At 34.3% G+C, this 22,195-nt stretch overlaps 1 protein-coding gene across 5 annotated transcripts in view; it reads left to right on the top strand.

Annotated features, from left to right (window-relative positions):
* Positions 1 to 22,195, top strand: part of TBC1D32 (TBC1 domain family member 32) — a 70,882-nt gene that overhangs the window by 44,065 nt on the left and 4,622 nt on the right. For 4 of the 5 annotated variants that reach the window (XM_015858750.2, XM_015858752.2, XM_015858751.2 and 1 more), the window contains 7 exons: positions 3,773 to 3,898; positions 7,663 to 7,746; positions 15,832 to 15,901; positions 16,707 to 16,822; positions 17,705 to 17,859; positions 19,222 to 19,362; positions 20,195 to 20,383. In XM_015858750.2, the coding sequence (XP_015714236.1) occupies positions 3,773 to 3,898; positions 7,663 to 7,746; positions 15,832 to 15,901; positions 16,707 to 16,822; positions 17,705 to 17,859; positions 19,222 to 19,362; positions 20,195 to 20,383 (881 nt within the window). The remainder of the gene's footprint in view (positions 1 to 3,772; positions 3,899 to 7,662; positions 7,747 to 15,831; positions 15,902 to 16,706; positions 16,823 to 17,704; positions 17,860 to 19,221; positions 19,363 to 20,194; positions 20,384 to 22,195) is intronic. The other variant, XM_015858753.2, reaches the window with a different exon arrangement.

A 22,195-nucleotide genomic window follows, 5' to 3' on the forward strand; every position in this document is an offset into this window, starting at 1 on the left:
CTCAGTGGTCTTTCTGATGAAGGTCATTGTATTATTTTCTTGGACTTGGGTTAGGATGGAGGATGCTTGGCTGGCTCTGGTTGGTTGTCTCATCGGCCACAACTCTGTCCACCAATCTGCTGCTTCTTCGTTAATTTGTGGTTTGCCATTTATCTTTCACTTCTGTTTGCGCAGACAGTAGGTGTACAGACTATCTGTAATGTGTATAGGCTTTCCTGAAATACGTGTTCCTATAAGGATTTGTTTGCACGTAATGGTGCAATATGACACAGTCAGGTTATTCATTATCTCTGACAGCAGATTTTTAATGAGATACACATGAATTTACAGATCTGAAATACTTTGTCACGGAAAAAGAGTTTTGTCGTATCCACAATTAAGTAAGAAAGGGGTTGATCTTACAGAAAGTTATACTGTGGTGGTTCAGATTTCATGTGCAGTGGTACTGCAGGTTCCATGGCTTTGTGAACTGGTAAATGTGTTTATTTTTTTTGACAAGGCTACACAAAGCAACCAGTGCTAGCACAAACAAGTGGGTGGTATGGGAAAATGTAACCAACTGCATGTAAGGAAAAATGCAGAATTTCAGGATATGAATTAAGTTGCATAGCTTCTCTTCCATGATTTCTTGTTATTGTTGAGCCTAATTAATAGCCCACTATCATCTGAAAAGGAAGGTCTTACTCATTATATAGAGTCAAACTGCAAAGAAAAATATGGGTCAAATCAAGAAGCCAGGAGGAAGCAGCAGTGATGGTTATGTCATGGTCTTGAAAACCAACTTCCTTGAAATTATTGCGGGATTTTTGTGCAGTTTTATTTTCATTAATAGAATGAAAATTGCATCTTGGTCTGTTCAATGACTTCATTCCTTAAGTCTCAACTTGTAGTTTCTAATCCTCAGCTGCCCAACTGAATTGCTGCTGTCCTTTAGGTAGTGAAAACATGTATAACTTGTAGGAGAGTTTTCTGCAGTCCTGAGGCTTTTTTTCAATAATATTAACCTGTTAAACAAACGGCAGGAAAGGAGAGAATCCTATTGATAATACTCTAAGAGTCAGTCCTTCTTTGCATTAATTTTTCATATTCACATAAGCTGTTCTAAGCATCAGTGAATGTTATTTGGAAAGATATTAACTGAGGATTTAGTTATTTGAGGATAAAGAAGAATTTTCATGTTAATTAATTTGGAAGAGTCGTTAATGCTAATAATTAAATTGCTATAATAAGCTTTTTTTGAAATAGTATGTTGTTTTAATACATTTAGTAAGAGGAAGACAATTTACTGATTATATATCATTAGGGGCTTTAGACCAGCTTAAACTATATGCTTTATAGTAATTCTTTTGAAAATACTTTAATCAGCTTAAAATAATAAGATTATTTGAAAATAGTATTTTTATTATAGAAACAATTGAGTTGTGTTTGAAAATGCTGGGCACATGTGAAATTAATGAAGGGGTCTGCAAAGAGCAATAGATTGGCTCAAAAACTTTTTGAATCTTTAATGAGAAATCACCTTTTAAGACAGAATTCAGTTCTACAGTGGTTGGTGGTTTGTTTAGTTTTATTTTTTCCAAGACACAGAAACAGGGCAAAGGAGAATAGCCCAGACTGTGATCTTTTCATAATGATAGGAACTGCATGATCCCACAGAAACGGGATTGCTCACAGTTGGAGTCAGTTCATGTGCACTTACCTTGTTTCAGGATAAAAAGTTGTTTTTTGGCCTCAAGTTAACCAGAGAGCACACAGCACTCTCAATTAATCTGGGAACCAAATAGCCTGAGGAGAGATGCTCTTATTGATTGCTTCCATTTTTAATGGACAGTATTTTATGCTAGAAATCTGAGTTTGATCATTTTTCTCTTACATATGATTATCTTTATAAATTACATAACTTCAAATTTGCTCTGCCTTCAGAGGAAAGAAGAAATAAAAGAATGAGCAGATGAGTCAGTTTTTCTGTAATATGTACATTTTTAAACAATTCCTGGATTTTGAAAGAAACTATTTGCTCACTGATTAGTCAAAGCATGTGGATGCATTCTTTTAATCACTACTTTGTATGCACTGTTCAGTATACTGCTTCATCATGTGACCACATAGTTTCCTAATATTCATTGTTCAGTCTGAATTCCAAAATAGAAATGTTAGGCTCAGAAGATATTTGAGTTAAAAATGAATATATTCAGACTTCTAAGTACAGGCACCATTTTGTCAAAAGCCACCCTAGCATTTCCATGTCTGATACAGGGTGGTTCCCCATTTGTCAGTGTGTTTGTTCAGTTTTCAGACTTCCATTTGGACTTGACAGGTTGTGAAACGTACTGCCTAGACTTGTGATGTTTGATTCCAGAAAAAATGATAGAGTATATGTAATTTCCTCTAACTTATTTGAAAACAGAGGGAAAAAATAACTTTTATCCAAGAGAAAAGAGTGAGTGTTTTCTGTCCTTTTGTCATTGCATCAGTAGCAATATTAACTTGGAATACATGTTTCTGTATTGTAAAGAAAAGGAATATGGTTTTAATAACAAGATAAGAGGGACAGTGTGGAGCAGTCTTTAAAATTCTCTGTAATAAAGAGGATTCTTTCATGAAGGTTTTTTTTTTGTAAACAGTAGCACAGATTTGTTTTATAAGCAGGCTGAGCATGTAATAAAAAATGTTATATCTGCTATTTTTGTGATTTGTGTACCAAAAGACTTTAATTCAGTGCTCAGGTAAAATGTCAAGCACTCTGAAGTTAGAAAATGCCCAAATTATTCTTGGATCTTGACAGCACCACTGAAGAGCCTGTGGCTGTGGCTGTAGAACATGTTGGGTGCATTTAGCTTCTTCAGAGAACAGTGTGAAATTCTACATCTCTTTCTAAATATTAATATCAAATTTGCAAGGTATCGGGTCATATTTTAGTGACATCAAACATAAGCATTCAGAGTGGTCTTTTGCCCCATTTCTGACTCCTTGTACTGAAGTTGGGAAGCACTGGGCATTATAAGCACAGCTATTATAAGAATTGTCATACCGTTTCAAATCCGGTGCATGTTCACAAAATTTACTTGATAGGTATGCGTCAGAATCTGAAGGCATACATGTATATACCTTTATATCCATCCGCAGTATAAGTGTCTGAAAAAAAGTTGCTGACTGAAAAAAGAAGAAATTTTCTTTGGAACACTGTTGCCTTCCTATCTGGAATCCTTCATTTAGCCTTCCACAAAATAACGCTAATGCCTCACTTTTAGTATTAATCCAGTGATGTTTGGTGGATGTTCTTTGCATGTCTTTATTATTTTAGATTCTATGGTGAATTTTTTTATTTCAGAGATGAAATTACATGGAAATATCAATCTTATCTCTTTAAAATAAATTTGCAATTCTTTTGACTTTTGGACAAGGATGTAATAAATTTAGTGCAGTTACAGCATATACCACAGAAACAACTTAAATGTTCAAAACATGTCAGTAACTAAAATCAGCCATTCTGTTCTGTGTAAAATGGAATGTAGTTAGCTTCAGAGACTAGCTGCTCCTCCAGTTTCTCATACAATAAGGGATACTTAGTCTTTTCTTTGTAACATGTGACTTCTGTAAAAAAAAAAAAACACAAAAAAAACAGGCAATAGCTATATTCGACTTTTCTGATATTTGTTATGGATCTACTTTGTGTTGCTCTGTATCAAATAAAAATAGTAGCAGAAGAAGAAGAAAAAAACAAAACACCAAGGTTGTCATTGCAGAATAACACCAATTTTATTTTTTCTAGATAAAGACCTTGACAAGCTGTTATCAATCCTACAAAATCCAGAAGAACAAACTGAGTGGGCTGAGATTTGCAGGAGACAGTTCTGCAAAATCATGAAAACTAGACCAGATATCATCAGTGGAGCAAGTGAGTATGACTTACTGAGTTTAACAAAGTAAGCAAAAGGAGGCCTTTAATAGGCAGCTGTTATTTAAAGTTTCTTTGAGAGTTATGTTGTCACGGAGTTATCTAGATCAGTCTGTCCATGACAGGGGGCAGCAGGCCCACCAGCCCAAAAAAGGAAAGGAAAAAGCAGGAGGGAAGGGAGATGGGAGCTGTCGTTCACTCATGGCAACATCATCAAGTACCTTAGTAACTGACTTGTAAAAAGATATTATACTTGTATAATAACAAAGAAGCTAAGTGTTGTCAGAAATTGCTGACTTCCATTTCAGTAAAAATTCTGATTATGTTCAAAATAGTGTAATATTTTGTTTATAGATGCCAAAGACTGGATTCAGAGACACTGAAATACTCTTTTTAGAGTCTTTAGTATCATACTATTGTTTTTCGTAATAGAAAAACTTTTAAATTTCAACCCTCATTTGATATCTCCAAAGAGGGCCTGACTAACTGCAGAGCAATTTTCCATATGTTCTCTTTTGAAGTATGTGAAAGAGAATTTTCTAGAATGTGATTTCCAAATCAGGCTATAACCGCATTAATTTCACTTCTGAGTTGATACCCAGAGAAGCCTGTTTAACTTTACAAAAAAATAAAAATAAAAATCTAGGTTCTTTTAGCTGAATAAAATCGTTTTTGATTTTTTTAAGTGTGGGTCATGTCTCTTGCCTCAAAGATCTTTCAATTCGATGTAGATTCTTTCTACTTTCTGCTCTTATTTTGAGTATAACCAATTTCAAAAAAATATTCCATTCACAACAGAGGGTTTTAGAATAATACAAAAAAAATGTTTTTACCTTATTGCGTTCTTACTTGATTTTTCAAGTATGCTTATTTCAGAATTAAGGAAACAGCAGGTCTTCCACATCACACAGGAAGAATAATTACAGATGAGAACTCCTATTCTGTCCCGCAAAACAGTTTGGACCACCTTCCAATCCAACACCATACAATAACTATAGGATTTTTAAAAATTATTTTCCTCTTAATAAAAAAGTTACAAGTGCATTGGTGTAAGATATGCCACCTTCATCTCTAATGGAAGTACTGTCAGAGTTTCTGTTATCTTGTTTTCTTCTTCTCAAACAAAATGCCAGTTATGCCTTTGCCATTTCTTTGCAAAGTCTCTGAAGTCTCTCCCATTGTCTTGGGAATTCATAGAAGTCCTCCGGGGTGTGCCATTAGGAAGGGAGTTTCTTGCTGTGTTTACTATTGATTCATTTAACTGAATTATGGTTGATGGTGTTGAAAATTTCAGATGCTACATTTTTAAATAAGTGAATGGTCCATGGACTCTTGTTAGTAGCATCTGTGATTTGGTATAGAATATGTTCCAATAACACTAGTTACTTAGAATAAAATATTAAAAAATCTAATATTTTCCACTGTTATTTTTATGTTTCTTTTTTTGCTTAAATTCCTCAAAGCATTATTAGATAAACTCTCCTGGTTGGTACATGGTAAAACAGTTTGAGACTTTTTTAAAATCAGTGTTCTTATGCCGTTTAGAAAAAAAATTGTATTTCCTTCCTTTTGTACGTTCTTTAAGGGAAAAAAAGCATCCTGCAGGAATACAGCTTTTTGTTTTGTTTTGTTTTGTTTTTAATGAGCATGCTGTAATAATTTGGTTGATTTTAAAGCTCTTCCATTAATTTTGTATATTTTTACATACTCCTAAATTAAAATTGTGTTTATTTTGAATATACAGCTTAAATTTGCATGAGGTAATTGTCAGTCTTTTAAAACCTTCAGTATTTTTACTGTCAAACTACAATAATGCATGAAGATAAACATTACCAGCAAGTTGTTAGGCCATGACACTCTGTGTATCTGAACATAATCTCTGCATCAGAATGTGGGTTATTACAATACTTACTCTACTGTACAGTGAACATTTCTACATTGTGTTTGGCTGTTTTTCCAGTACATTGCAAATCACTGAGCCAGTTTCCGTCTTTTTAAAGATTACCAGTGTGTTTACTTGGCAGCTAAGTGATACAGCATTAAAGGATAAGAATTATAATAACTCCTTGTCATTTAGCATGAACGTTCTCTTGAAAGAGACAATGTCCTGTGAAAACTATTTATGTATTAACCAAATCTGTGCTGATAAACTCTAATGTGTCTTTTCCTTGTTTAAAAGCTTTTCCAAGATCCTGATAGGCATGCAAATAAATACTGCCAAGTGGTTGAAATCAATTTTGTGCTCAAGTTTCAAAAAATAGCTTAGCAGTTGTTGAGCTGTCGCTTCTCCTATTAACTCAAGCACTGAACTGAAATATTTGACTGTTAGGTCAAGTGTGTGGATGCCTTCCAACAGAAAGGGAAGAAAAATACAATGTACTAACTTAATTTATATTTTCTGAATTATGCAATATTTTATTCCTTTAACATAGCTCCTGTTTGTTATTGTAGGATTGCATATTTCAGTTATCACAATATTAATAGTCACACAGTGGACATATACCTGGTTGAAAGTTTGTTTTCCACGGGCTTTTGATTTTCTTGCTTTATTTACACAATATTTTTTACATTGTTTGTGGACCAAGTTTCACAGTGTTTGTAGAGATTTCCACTAAAATGGTTTATTTAAATTTTCCAGTTTTAAAACAGAGAAACCTCCCATGAGTGCACAATGTTTTGTGAAGGAATGAATGAGTAGGGGCTGAAGATTCAGTGCTATTGGACTGAGGTGATGCCAGGGAAATTGGAATGTTCAGACTTAAAAGAGAAAATTCCACGAGCAGCAACTCTTGTTACTCTCCAGACATGTTTCCTTGCTTTGTGTTGCTGCAAGAAAGAGTTTATATAAATAGTCTTTAAATGGGGCTTATGGCAACAGCAGCTAGATTGCAATAGCATTTACTCTTCAAAAAATGTTCATCATTACTATATGTTGAGTTCTTAACATGTCTCATTTCAGTATCAGCATCCTCCATGCAATATGTATAAAGGCTTCCTTGGATCCTGTTTAAGTCTGTGAAGTGGTAGTGTGTTCACTTGAAGGAGCCTCAGACTTGCAGAACTGCAGAATCAGTTTTGATTTTTTTTTTATGATCTCTCATTGAGCTGTCACTAATTTCCCCAGTAACATACCATTAAGGTGGGAGATACAATTTCTTACAAGTGGTTTATCTGTGTATGGACTCAAAGTTCCATGGCAAGAACTGAAGAACGCTGTAATAATTATCTTGAAGTGCAGAAGTTCCAAAAGGAAATACTCCTGTTACCTAAATTAAAGTGTGTAGTTTTTTTATCTTGTGATGACATAGATGGTTTTATGTAGTTTACCAGAACCAGGACTTAAAACATCATTTACTTCTGTCAGAATCATTTTGGGGTGGCTTTTTTGTTTTGCTTTTACAATCACAGAAAAAAAAAAAGAGATAAGACACATTAGTTTAATAATAATTAATTTTCATTTTATATTGAAACCATGGCATAAATTTTGAAATTGTCCTTCAAGGATTTAAAGATAATGTGGAAATTACTTTCGGTTTTCACAGAATATATTCTTGGTAAGCCTGTTCAAATTTAATTTAAGTTAGGAATGGTGTTGGGAATGTAAAAGTAGATTGTATGCTTTGAATAGTTCCCACATAAAAACATGAATAAACATCTAGAAAACCAAACAGCTCTAGTTACATATAGTCATTTTGTTAGGCGGTGTACATCTCTCCATTTTGTTCATCACCTTTAACACTTCAATGTTTTTCTTCTTCTTGCAGTTTTGGCAGAATTAATTGAAAAATTCGTTTTACGTCTTTCTGAGAGTCGATCGAATTGTTATTTCAGTAAGGGAAGATATGAAGGTCAGTTTCCTAGTAGCTTACCGCTGCGCAGTATTTAAATGTATGTATTCAAATTGATTTAAATGTGTATATTTAAATTACTTTCATTTAAAATGTATCTAATGGTCTTGGTGTTATTGAAAAATTTTCTTCAACATCTCAAAAATTTATTATCTGATGGGAAATACCTAAGTTAGGAAGAAAGTACGCAGTACAGACAATTATTGGTCTTTAGATGCTTTCACATTCCTATACGCCTAATAGAAAGGAGATTCAGAACAGTCAAGGTTCAGAGTATTTGTTTATACTTATTGCAGGCATAAAAGATTTGCAGATCTGGTGGCATAAATATTTAAGGTGTCATAATTAACCTGGCTCATCTTTTGAAAGCCCTGTATTATATAATCCACCCCAAAGTATGCCATTTATATTGCATTAAAGAATATACATTGCAGAATTGAAATAATTGACAGAGTAATCTGTGTGTTAGTTTCATACGGATGTCATGCTTACAGCGAAGAATAAAGGAGAAGTGATAAATTTAATTTATTCTGAATGTGAAGTAATATATTTTAATATTTTGAAGCACTTGCAAAACCAGAAAATATAGAAACGTTGGTGATATCTGCTGGAAAATGCAGTTTCATTCTTTATTGTCTGTGAAGACTTTTCTCTTAGGTTGTAGTTTGCTCATTTGGAGTATTCAGTGTGCCACTAACTCTGGAGAACTGAGCCTGCTTTGGGAAGAGCCAGTTATTTATACTGTTATTTTTACCTGTAATTCTTACAAACACAGCTTGCCAGTACAGTGTCCTTGGAGACTTTAGACTTCCCTTTGAAGTTTGAAAGCAGAAAACCCCTTTAGTAATTTAGAGCTTCTCTTTTATGTAGTAACCTTGCCATTTAGCCATCTACTGTCTGAATGCTAGCTAACAGAATAATCTTTATTTGAGAATCATTAATTTAACAAAGAGTGTTGCCAAGTGCCATTTGTGTCATTATTTTATTCCTCCTTAAAAGCTCAGTTCACATAAAGTTGCATTGCAAGATTCTTCTTAGTTCTGCTCATTAAGAGTTTTTTCTTGTCCTGCATCACTCAGGAGGCATAACAAGCAATAAAGTACTTTTCATTGACTCGTAAAGTTTGCTTTCTGTGTATATCTGACACTTTTCAGTGGAAATGATGATTTCAGTGGTTCTGTTAAAAGCCTACATAATGTCTTCATGGCATAAAAGATTTGACATCTAGACTGCTCATCTTGCTTCTCTCATTATTCTTTTTAGGTCATAGTTTAAGGTATGACATAATCTCCAATTACATAGAAGGCTCAGGTGCAGATTCTTTTTCTGCTTTGGGTAATGTCTATCTTATTTCTCTTAAAGGATAGTGTAGCCCACAAACAACTTTTCAACAAACCAAGCTACAAACAAATTCTTTTTGTTAATATTACTTTTTTTAATCAACCACCCTGGTCTGTACAAAATGCCTATTTGTATTTCATTAATCTTTTAATTTTCATGCATACAGGCACTATTGGTCATTAATTCTAAAAGGACGTGTATGCTTACAGTTCTCAAACAAGTTCCATGATGCACTGTGTCCTCAGTGCATTAGTTGCAAAGTGGAAAAAAGTGAATCCCAGAGTTCAGTGATATACAAAGTCTCCCTTCTTTTCTTTGGGAAGATTTTTTGTTTTTCCTACATAATTTAAAACAATTGGTGTTATTGGATACCTCACTCCCTCCAAACATATTTTCATGTGCACTTATTATGAAGAATACCAGTTTAGAAATGCTAAATGCTAAATTAAATGTAAGGTGACTGAAAGTAAATAACAGGAGTTCAAAGCTAAAGTGTAAATATTCAAGTTTAAAAATTAAATATAGTACTTTCTCTTTCACGTCAAAAAAAACTTCAAAGGCTGGTTGATGAACAGTTTTTCATCACAAATGTTTTTTGTATTCCCTGATATTCTAAGAGAAGCTTAGAAATTGGATAGTGAGAGGCCTTCTGAATGATAGTAACCTGGAGCTTAGTTAATCATATGTAATGCGGGTGAAGGTCAGGTGTTTTCTTTTTGCTTTCTCTCCCTGTCACTTCTACCATTATCACACTTTTACTCTGTGAGGCTTTCAGTCCAGGAAGAGTGTTGTTCAGTCAAACAGCATGATTCATCAAAGGTTTGTTTTGCATTTGATATGAAGGTAATTACTAAAATTTCATACTGCATTTCTCAGATAGTTTACAATGAGTAGTGTCCAGGAAACCTAATTAAGAAATAAATTCATCCTGATTGACATGAAAACGAAACAAAAATCTGTTTCCAAAACTGAATCTGTGATCAAACATCACTCTGGAACAGTAAATGGGCTTGACTGTATAAATCAGTTGAATAGCTCAATTGGCATTCACTTCTGTTTCCTACTTCATAAAACATATAATGTGGTTTTCTACGAAGACAGGGAATGTGCTTTGAGAACCCAGATCTCTATTGCACCTCCACTGTTTGTACAGAAGGAACAAATAACACCTGCAAATCTTTATCAGACTTTTCTTACACAAAATTACTTTTTTTATTCTCTCACAGACTGAATAATGTTTGATCAGATTTATATATGTATTTCCGAAGATTTTGTGCTAAAGTATGTCAGAGGTTGGAATTTCTCAAAGGAGAACAATTCTATCTTGAATGACTTGTTCTTTCATATTATCTTTCCTCTGTACTCATGTTGTGGTTTGACCCAGCAGGTGGCTAAGCGCCACACTAATTGTTCATGTGCTGCACCCCAGTTCCTTGTAGGGTCAGGGAGAGAATTTGGAAAAAATCAACAACAGAGTAGAGCTGTAGAGCTTGTAAGTTCATATAAAACTATTTTCTAACATAGAGAAAAGGAAAAGGATACTAGTTATGACTGTATATATATATGAACGTATATAACAAGGGATTCATAAGCAATCACCACCCACCAACTATTGCAAAGCTTGCTCCTCGAGCAGCAGAAGAGAGCCAGATGAACTCCCACTGCCTTCACAACTCCTTCTGCATTACATCATATGATATGGTATGGAATATTCCTTTGGCCAGTCAACTGTCCTAATCCTCTTCAATCCCAGGTCTTCGGGCCCTTCACTGAGAATGGCCTTGGGTCTGTGTAACACTGCTTAGCAGCAGCTGTAAACAGCATGTTATAAATGTTATTTTTCTCCTAGAAACAAAACATAGCATCCTACCAGACACTCTAAAGAAAACAATTCCATCCCAGCTGAAACTATGACAAGTGTGTTACCAAAGCCAAAATCTTAAGCTGCTGTTAGAGATAGTGTTTTGAATTGGGTAAAGCTAATGAGTTGTTAAAAAGCAAACTATTATTCCAGATACATCTTTCTAGCTCCATATCTAAGTAAGCCAAACATGTTTGGCAATTGCATGTGTTCACCATTCTGTCTCTTGAATAAACTGAAATCTGGAGAAACAGTTTCTAACAGTTGTGTAGTTATAATGAAGAAAGCTGCAGTATTCATGAAAGTGGATCCAGTTTGTCAGTAAAAGCATAGATATTCCATGTCTATTGTGTTCCTTAAAATGGAAAATAGATTATCTTAAAAAAAGGACAGCTTTCTAAGCCCTTAGGTAGCTGTAATTAGAATAACGCAGTCATCCATCTGCTGTGGAATCCCTCAGGGTTTCAGTCTATTGTAAAATTTGCAAATATGGAAAAATCAAATTAGTTTGAGTTCTTATCATTTTGAAGATAAGGAAGGAAAAGTAACTGATAAACTGTTTTGCATTTGCAGAGTTTAATTACAAACAGAAACACAAATCTTAAAGTTTACTTTTATTTATAGCAGCATTGATACTACTGTGATATGGATTCAGACGAATAAAGTAACATACAGTATGTACGTTATGTATTAGTGAACTCTGTCCATCCTCTTTTCCAAGCTTAATACTTTACAGTTTGCTTTTATTCTGTAAAAAGACACAATCGTTGATGCCTAGCCTAATACAATGATCCACTAGATGATGTTAAAAGCCCCTTCCAACCTGTGCCATTCTATGATTCTATGGCAAGGATTTGAAACTTGCTATAGCAGCAAAACAGGCATTATGTCTTGGGGACTGTGAACTAAAATACCCACTTCTCTTCCTGTTACTAGTAAATTGCAGTTCATTGAAACAGAAATGTTTTGTTGAAATGTATTAGTTTTCTCAGGATTCCAACAAACCATTTATTTAAGGTGCAGTATCATCTAACCCGTTAATGTCAGAGTCTCCACCATATGTTGCAGACCTCCTGAACTAAAGAATGCTGTGACTTTTCAGAGTTTACTGTTCTTTTGGTACTTCTTGTTTTGCAGATGACCTTGTAGTTGAGTTCTCCACTCAACTTTATTTCTGAAACAGATGAAGTAACAGAATTTCAGGTATTTCAGGCCTTAGCCATAAAACAGATACAGTGCTGTGTTCCTCGTCCCTCGTCTAGTTGAGACTTAGTTTGCAGGCTGAACAAAATCTCATAGGAGCTTTCTACCAATTAGTAAACTTAATTGTCTAAGGGTCAAGTGAATTTGATGATGAACTAAGAAATTTCAAAAACGTCAATAGGAAGCTTCTCAGAGGGAGCAATGAATGAGAAATACAGGACTACACCACAAAATGGATTGAAATGGAAGGAGAAAGAAGGGCATTATTTCCTTCCTCCTGCATCATTTGTTGAATACGCTTCTTTAAAGATGGATGCTATTAGCAAAAAGCATTTCGCCCTTTGCTAGTTCTTATGTAACTGATATGAATAATCATTTCATTCTTAATGATGTTGCTGCTAAAAATTGGTTTGAGTGTTTATGATGAGTAATACTCAGAGAAGAAATTCTAGATATAAATATTTTGTTCTTCTGCTTTTAGGACAGTCTTTCTCATGATTTAACAGATGCTTTCAGAAGTCAAGGTGGAAATATACTTGAGATTACTTAGCACTGATGAGGAGCCACTGTCTCTCTCCATTCACAGTTTAAGTCCGATAATAATAATACTTTTCTTTGAAAAATGATTTTTTTTTTAATAGACAATTCAAATAATGAATATGAGATTCAGGCTCTCTGAAGTGCTCTAGATGAGTGATTTTGTGAAGCAGATGACACCATCAAGTAACAGGAGCAAAATGTCAGAAGAGAGCATTGTGAGAAATGTAGGATTTCTGTTTTACTCCAACTCCATAAAATGTTTTAAAATAGCTTTCATAAGGCTATCAGGAGAGAGGATAGGTACTGACAAAGCACAGTGTTTTACACTAACTCCTGTTCCTGCCCACTGACAATGTCACTGTCTAGACACCTGATGAAGAATCGTAGAATGGCTTAGGTTGTAAGGGACCCCAAAGATCATCAAGTTCCAACTCCCCTGCCAAGGGCAGGGCCGCCAACTTCCAGATCTGGTACTAGACCAGGCTGCCCAGGGCCACATCCAACCTGATCTTGAAGACTTCCAGAGATGAGGCATCTGCAGCCTCTCTGGGCAGCCTCTTCCAGCACCTCACCACTCCCTCTATAAAGAACTTTCCCCTGATATCTAATCTAAGCCTTCCCTCCTCAAGATTAAATAAGAAGAAAAGTAAGTAAAGAGAAAAGTTAATTTTTAATTAAATAAAAGATTTCTCAGTTTCACAATTCCACCCAATTATATGGACAAAGCCACATACTAGAGATTTGATAGCAAAGTAAAACATGTGCCTTTGTAAAGGAAGGATTGGACTGTGTACTACTTAACTCAGTCTGAAGTGTCTGTAGCTACAGACTGAGTTTCATATTTAATTGCCTTTGCAAATCATGCTTTGCAGTACATCCATTTTAATGCTTTTGAATCCTACAAAACTTTGGGGAAGTACTCTGCATTTTCAAGTACGTGACCAGAATTAATGCAACTGATCAATCATAACCTCGAGGGAAGAAAACACTGGGATTGCATAAAGAATTGGTCCCTGTCTTCTCTTTAGCCTTTACTTTCTGTTCTTCCTAATCTTTTGGGAAGGTATGTCAACCAAGGAATGGAAATTGCAATGAAACAAGAGGCAGATTTGAAAGTGATAAAGAGAAATAAATAGAAATAAAGTAGCATGGGTAGCCTACTGTTGTTGAGTTTTTTAATGCATTTAAGGAAAAAATCAACTTTCAATTATTATTACTAATTTTTATGTTGTAAAGCTTTATGGCTTCTAAAGAAATACATGGAATTCTGACATCCTTCAAGTCAATAGTTTTGATTTGTGTTAATTTCCATTTTGCTGTATTTTTTATTTTTAAGGTAAGTGTTACAATCTTTTTCATCGTAGATTTTTGTTTCATTCAGTAAGTACAAAGAAGTTGCTAATGCATATTAATTCCATTTAATAATAGTCACAGTTCTGTATCATGTTCTTATCTAATTCACAGTTCAGAGAGGTGTTTTGTCCTTTGTTTGACAGTAAATGGCATTTCAGTTTATAAAGTTCATTCATTAATACTTCCTGTTATGAAACTCACTGTTTTTCAGGAGTTTGTTATAGTGTATTAACAAATATCTGTCTAATGAGTTGAAAGTGAAGTGAAATCTGTAGTGTCATGAACATCATTTCAGTAGTGCAGCCACAGTGTACTCATGTAAGCTTGCTAGTCAGCTTTTGATCCACAGATGTAATATGTTGTATCCTTGTTCAGTTTTCCCCCTTGTTTGTTTTACATCATGGCTTCTAGGATGTAATATAGCTCTGATATGCACAATTGCAAATAGTAGGAACCTGGAAGTTAATTGACTGTTAGTATGGTAGTTGCAGCTGAATAAAAAGGCTGCTTGGTATAGAAGCTGTAAAAAGATAAAGAATGTTTCATACATCTCCACAGCATTTTCACTGACATTCCATGTGATTTTATATATATTCTTTTCAAATATTGTTGTGGGTTATGCATAAAATGTTTGCACTTCTGAGGTAAGAAAAAAGCCTTGGACTTGCCATTAATATCTCAGTCTCATTAGCTTATTGAAGAAATCCATTTTACTGAAAGATTCACTTCACTTTTCTTATGTATAAACATCTGAGGCAAAAGAAAAAGTTTAATTTCTCAGGACCTTAACAGTTAGATCATTATCTTCCATTGAGGTTGTGATACTGTTTTTCTGTTTCTTATCATAATTCCTCTGCTCAAATTTATTGCTTCATTGTCAACTGTATTTTTGTTGTATTGTTTTATTCAAGACAGTTTCCATCAGCATATCTGTTGTTTTTTTTGTTTTCTTTGACCTGGTTAATCAGAGGCTTAACTTCTTCCCTTAGCCTGTAAATATTTCATTGTTAATAGCTTAGTCCCTGTTTGCTTACCAAGAACGTGGTGTTTACCTGAATGGATAACCAGAGAATCCTTCCATTTAATTTCTCTATCTGATGGAGAAGATAGAGAAAAAATGCATTTCTAATGCATTTAATTTTTCATTAAGTCTTTCTTTTTTTTTTTTTTTTTCCCTTCTTTATTACATTTTTTCTGAAAGAAGTATATTAAAAGTTTAAGCCCTCAACATTTAACTTATAAGTTTGGTTTAATTCATGATCTATCAAACTTTTTGTCTAACTTCATTTTTTAGTGTAAGGACATGAAAAACAGGTCTGTACTACAGTGTGTGAAAGTAAAATTCATGAAAATACAAGATATAAAGATATTCATATCAAAGCTGCATTTTGTTAATAAGGTTAGCTTTAAAGGTAGGAGGCTTTTAAGGCCACTGGGATAGAAGAAAGCAAATAAAAAATGCTGCATTGTCTGATTTTTTGGCAAAAAGGTGTGAAGTTCTGCCAAGAAATAGGTCTGAAAAAGATGTTTGTTCTCAACATGCTTTAAAGCTGATAATCATACTAAAAGTGAACATTTTGTTGTCAAGGAAGTGCTTTTAAGTAGAAAAAAATAAGTGTCTGAGGAATACAGTTTCTTAATGCTTCCACTGCAAACAGCGTTAAACTCACTTCAAATATGAAACAGTTCTCCAAAATTGGTATTCACGCTTACAAGCTTTATATTAGTATTCAGTTAAAATCATATATTGTATAATATTTTATTGTATTTCTTTTCTTTTATTTTAGCCACAGATGCAGACATGAAGAAAGAAAGCCTTTCATCAGTGCAGCAGCTTGGTATTGAAATGACAGTCAGGTACATTAGAGTATTTACCCACTGTGTTTCTAGAATTTGTTTGATTTTCATGAGGTGACTTTAATGATATTTAATCCTTTAACTCAGTGCTTTATACCATCTAAATCTAAAGATTATCTTTTGAGATAATGAATTCTAACTTTCCAAATGAAAAGCTATTAGTACTAATTAAATTATCTTTACAAATTATATAGCTTATTATCCTTGATTGTTGCAAAGGCTAATTGTAACTTGTTAGTAAGATTTACTGCTTAAATTAGATTACCTTGAGTTCTGTTGTTTTTTTTTCTCTTCATGTTGCTTCTCTGTTGGGTTCTGTTTATGTCAGCTTAGTCATATGTCATTAACACATATTGCTTGGCTGGTACTTTGCAGAGCTATCATGATGGAGAAGTTAATGTTTATGTACTTCCACAGTTTGTTATCTGTAGCATTAATATTGAATTCTGAACCAATAACTACCTATAAAAATGGATGGAATTCTAAGCAATATATATGAGGAAAGTGAATCAGGAAAGCGTATCATTAGGATTCTTGCTCTTTCCCACCACAATTTCTGAATTTTTGAATGAAACAGAATTTAGGTGAGGAATTTTAACACCAAGTAGAAAATGTTTGAGGTGTGTCCTTCCCAAATTAAGGATAGTAGCTTTTATTAAACCATTTTTATACATCTACTGCTCTTTCTGATGTTCAGTACTATAACTTCTTATCTTTAACAGGCCTATTAAATAAGAGTTTTGTTTCTGTTTTAAAAATTTTTAAATGTATTTACCTTAATTTCAGTTTTTACTTTCTTTGTTAGATACGGAAAATATCTGAACTTGCTAAAGGAACATGCTGAAAATGAGCTGTGTTTTGTGCTACTGAATTGTGAGCAGTTTCTGAAACAACAGCAAAGAACTGTGGTATCCTCGCTTCGTATCCTTTCTTAATGGCAGTGGAATTTGAACACAGTTTGGTCTTTTGATGTATGTGTAATAAATACTGCATGGACAGAAAAAAAAGCACAGATTTTAAAATGTTAAAATGCACACTCAATGCACTCTATAAAATCCGTCGTCATCTGCTCCATTTCTTGTTAAAGTTGTGTCTCATTCATTTTTGTTATGCATCTTTCCATCTGCGGTAGGGAGTCTTGAACAAAACATCTTTGAGCATTAATAAATATTTTGGTGTTTCCACAATGTCTACAGTGTTAATGATATTTCCTGTGTAATAATCTGTGCCTGTAATTTGATCAGCAAAAATGTTAATTAAAAAAATGTTCCATAGTAGATCTGAAAGTGTCAGAAGTCATAACATAGACCTTTCCAATAAGCTTTTTTCTTCAAGCACTAGACTTACATTTCACTGCATAAGTACAATTCAGGCACATTGGTCAGAATATAATTAAAATCTTTTCTGAAAGTTTTTCTTTCTTTTATCTTCTCAATTCCCATTCTCCTCCTTTCTCCACCATTCTTAGTTTACACACTGTAGGCACACTTGTTTTTGATGTAGAGGGTTTGTATTTACAGATTTCTCTTGGGTTTGCTTTTCTTTTGCTGATTTCTTCGGTTACTTACAGTCCGGGGGGAAAAAAAAAAAGTAGACTACAGGGAAAATAGTTCAAATAATGCTCTTATTTTATCTGTAGAGACAGGTGTGCCTCTAGAAGCTGATTTCTGTGCAGCTCTATTCCCCTGTTACTTCTATAACAAACCAGCTCTTAGTTTTGCTTGGTCCTGGGGGAGGAGGTCTGCAATTCCTGAATGGTGATGCAGAGTTCTTTACCTGAGTTCCTTAACTGAGAAAATACAGGCTGTTTGCAGGGTCGCTATGCTGGCTATGACTGGTTTGCATCTTCTGTGTTCCTCATAATGTCAGGGGATGGAGAGAAAACTCTAACTTTTCTTCAGCAATTTTCTCATCTTCTTGTTTCAGCATTTCTCTGGATACCAAGACTGCACATGTCTGTAAGAATGTAAAAGCTGATTCCTTCTGAAATGAGAATGTTAAACTTCAACTGTTTTTTTTATTATTATTATTTTATTTTATTGCTTTAAGTTTTCATTAAAGCTCTGTAGCTGAATGTGTGACATGAAAACAAAATCTCAGAATAATAGAGATTTGACATTTGCTTATAAGGTTGTTTGCAAGTCCTGAAATAACAGGTAGACTCATGGCAAGACAGTGTTACTGAACTTTAAAGATGACAGTAAAATAAACTACAAAATATTTGTTATCTGTGAGCTCTGTATTTTGCATCTTTTCAGAGATGCAGTTCTCTGTGAATGTGAATTGATGAGTCTTTTCATGAGAAATAACTCTAATGGTCTACTCACAACATTGAGTCCAGCCTTGAACCTGCTCAACACAAGGCACTTTTGCTCAATTCTGTGAATGTAATTGTGCTGAACATCATTAGTACTAAGAACTTGTCTTCTGTACAAGGTCTAAGTAGCATTGCAGGGTTGCTGCAGCACTAAAATTCATTCTCAATACTTACATGATGTCTCTTTCACAATATATCTTGAAGAAATAAAGAGAAAATTGAATCATTAACCTACTTGGAGAATTTTCACAGTGTGAATTAAAATAAAATGCCAAAACATGAATGAGGTATTATGCAGCCATTAGTCTGTAATGCTGCCTGCTTCAGAAAGGTGGAAAGCTCCTAAGGATGTACGTTAACCTTCTTGCATTTAGCCAAGATTCATTAGCTAGAAACCAAACACAATATACGGCTAACCTCTGTTCCTTTTGTGGCCCAAAAGAGTGAAATTCACTTACACCAGCTGTGCTTACTGAAAAAAAAGCATGCATATAGGAATCGATCCACTTTTTATCCACCATTAAAAAGGCAAAAAATCTAATAAAAATTAGTATTTGTTTAAAATACAGTAACATTTTCTCCATCCTGTCTTTGAAAATTGAAGCATACGTTCAAGACTTAAATTTCTAATGCAAACAAGTAATCAAGATGTATAAGACTTTCTGACTTTGGAGTTTTCTTAGCTTAACAACATGTTTTTCTAGCTGATGATATGATTTAGTGGAGGGTTTTTAGAGTTAGGGTACTGGTTAGACTGCAGTTGGACTTGCAGTTGAAAAGACTTCAAGGTCTTTTCCAACCTGGGTAATTCTATGGTTCTATGATTCTGATAACATAATCATTTTCTGTATTTGTTTATTTTATTTCTTACCTCTAAAATAATTGAGATGACTTATCTTACAAGTAGTTTTATATTTTCTTATGTATTATTCTCAGAAAGGTATTTTACAGCTATACATTTCTGTGATCTGATCTTTTTCTTCAATGTTGTTGTTTTAATTAGATGCACCTGCCTATTACCACAGTGGAATCTGGTATCCATCCAGTCTACTTCTGCAGTGCTCACTACATTGAGATGTTGCTGAAAGCTGAGTTGCCGCTTGTCTTTGCTGCCTTCCATATGTCTGCCTTCACTCCATCCCAGGTAAATGAAGAAATATCAAGGTATCATCAACTTTTCTTCCAGAATAAATCCACAAAACCAACGAAACTCAGAGCTGAAGTTGGAACTACTGAGTTTTTTTTCTGTACGGCACTTGTGTGGTGTTTATGAAACAGCAAGAGAGAATGTTGAATGCATAGTGACTTTGAGTATTTTAGCATAGATTTCAACTGACTTTTGTAAAGCGTACTGCAGCTAATGATCTTCCTTTACATACTCATCCAGAAAATCTGGTCAAGGTGAAATACTAGAAACTTTTATGTATCGTTCAAAATAATAAGGATGTCTTATAATATTTTAAAGATAAATAATCTTATAAAGACTACTTTTAAAGTCAGGTTAAAAAAACAAAAGCAAACTCATTTATACTAATGAGACGTCACTAGGGAATTTATCTGTAATGTTAGCTTTTTACCTGCTTACTGCAGTAAGTACTGCTTTGGAAATATAGAATATAATTTACAGAGCATTGTGTAAACCATAATCATGTTGAAGCATAAACTGTTTCGTGCAACAAAGAGTTAGGTTGCTGATGCAGAGGATCTCTCACCACAATAAGGGAGCTTTTATTTCTGTTCCAAAGAAAGAAAAATACAATACTGAAACACTATTTGAGTCTTTGATTTAAAAACAAACAAACAAATATAGTGATTCTCGGCCTCTTCTGTGTTTTCATCCTGTTTCCTTTTATAAGTAGGTTAATGTTATAGGAGGAAAAGGCTGTAGTATAGAAAAGTTAGAAGATAGTGCTGATTAATTATCTAGACTGAATGTCTAGAGTGATTTAATTATATACAATTTCATTGTCGTCTAGATTTGTCTACAATGGATAACTCAGTGTTTCTGGAATTACATGGATTGGAGTGAGATCTGCCATTACATCGCTACATGTATTTTCCTTGGTCCTGACTATCAGGTTTATATGTGTATTTCTGTGTTCAGACACCTACAGCAAGACATCCTGAAGCACACCGAAGCCCAAGATCTCCAGGTTTTTCTTAAAGTAAGGATTTCTTTGTGATTTTTTCTTTCCCAGTTGCTGAATGGAAACAAAGATCTCTGTCCAGAAAAATGATATGCTTCTTTATCTAAAGCAGTTATTTTCTGCCTGTTTCTTAAATAATACTTAAAGAATCAAGATAAGCTAAGCTCCATTGGCGTGACTGATTATACAAAGTGAAAACCATTCTGCTTTTTAATTTTTTTTTAACATGACAGGCAGGTTCACATGCAGAATATAATAAAATAAATTGCTTATATTCTGAATGACACAAGACTCCGTACATTTCCTACAGATGACTAATATAGCTGAGAAAGGAGATTCTCCATCTCCCATGAGCAGTGTTATCACTTTGTGACTACTCATTAATAGGATGGAAATGGTTTCATATCAAGCATGAGCAGATGACAATATAAAGTTCTAGAAAAAAAACAACCCAACAAACAAAAACCAAACCAAAAGCAAAAAGGAGGAAGCAAAAGTCTGCACTGGATTATCATCCATTCTCTGTACACTTCACACATTATCAACCACTCAGGGACCTCCCATCTCGGTGACTGAGACTAGGACAGATTTTAGTTGAAGTCATACACTTTTTTTCTTTTTGTCCTCTATATTACATATCTATTAGTCACTTCAATTAAATGTATACTTTCCATCCATATTGAGTCATTAGAAGTCTCATCTACCTTAGGGGTTCAGTGGGCTTCTATAGTACAAAGTAATATTACTATTACAAAGTAATTCCAAAACTTAATGTCATCATTAGTATAAGTACTATATTTTGAAATTTCCCTTGTATTGTCATCACAGTAGCTGATAGAAGTCTTCTTCCTGAGATACTCTTAGTTCTTTTTACCTTTTTGGGTTTTTTTCTCCAGTCAGTTATTTTAAGAGCTATGTCTTTGCATCATAGTCTTCTGACTAGCATACATCTTACCGTTTTAAACATTGAGTTATATTAAGGTACTTGAATGCATCTGGAAGAGGGCAACAAAGCTCATAGCAGGTCTGGATGGACTCTCCTTTGTGAAGAGGCTGAGGACTTTGGGTTGTCCAGGCTGGAGGAGGCCAAGAGCTGATCTCATTAGTCTCTGCAGCTTCCCGAGGTGGGGAAGCAGGGGGAGGTCCTGTGCTGTGCTCCTGGTCACTGATGGCGGAGAAGGAACAGCAGAAAGCTGAGCCAAGTGAGGTTAAAAGAGAAAACTCCTTTAGCGTGAGGGTGGTTAAATGCTGGAACAGGCTTCCTAGAGAGGTGATTGATGCCTCGTGCTTGTTTGTGTTTAGGAAGCTTTTGGACAGTGCTCTTAGTAACATGCTTGAAGTGGTCAGGCAGTTGGGTTGGGTGATCTTCGTAGATTCCTTCCAACCAAACTATTCTGAATATGAATAGTACATCCACTAAGTCATTTTTCTTAAGAATGTTTGGTATACAGTCTAATGAGTGCATCATTTTGTTTGTTTTTGATAGATGTACAAGCTTAAAAACAACTTAATCTTGTTGGCATTAAACAGCATGGTTGATGTAAATTATATATTGCACTTTGCATACTGTCACCTATACTGTGAACAGGCTAGAGATTTGTCGTGGTGCTGCTAAATTAAAAAGAAATAGTGTGTATTAATTTAGTACTGGAATACTTACCATTCATTGAGAGAACTGCAGCAAAAGAGGAGTTAGTGATATACTTTAATAACACTCTTCCTTTTGATAGCTCTAAATTTATTTCAAGATGAAAAAAGTTACTCTGACATTTTATTCAATTCCAGATGTAGCATTTGTTTCAATATGGGTTTGCCTGGGTCCAATACTTG

This window comes from Coturnix japonica, chromosome 3, assembly GCF_001577835.2.
Source record: "Coturnix japonica isolate 7356 chromosome 3, Coturnix japonica 2.1, whole genome shotgun sequence".
Taxonomy (NCBI): Eukaryota; Metazoa; Chordata; class Aves; order Galliformes; family Phasianidae; genus Coturnix; species Coturnix japonica.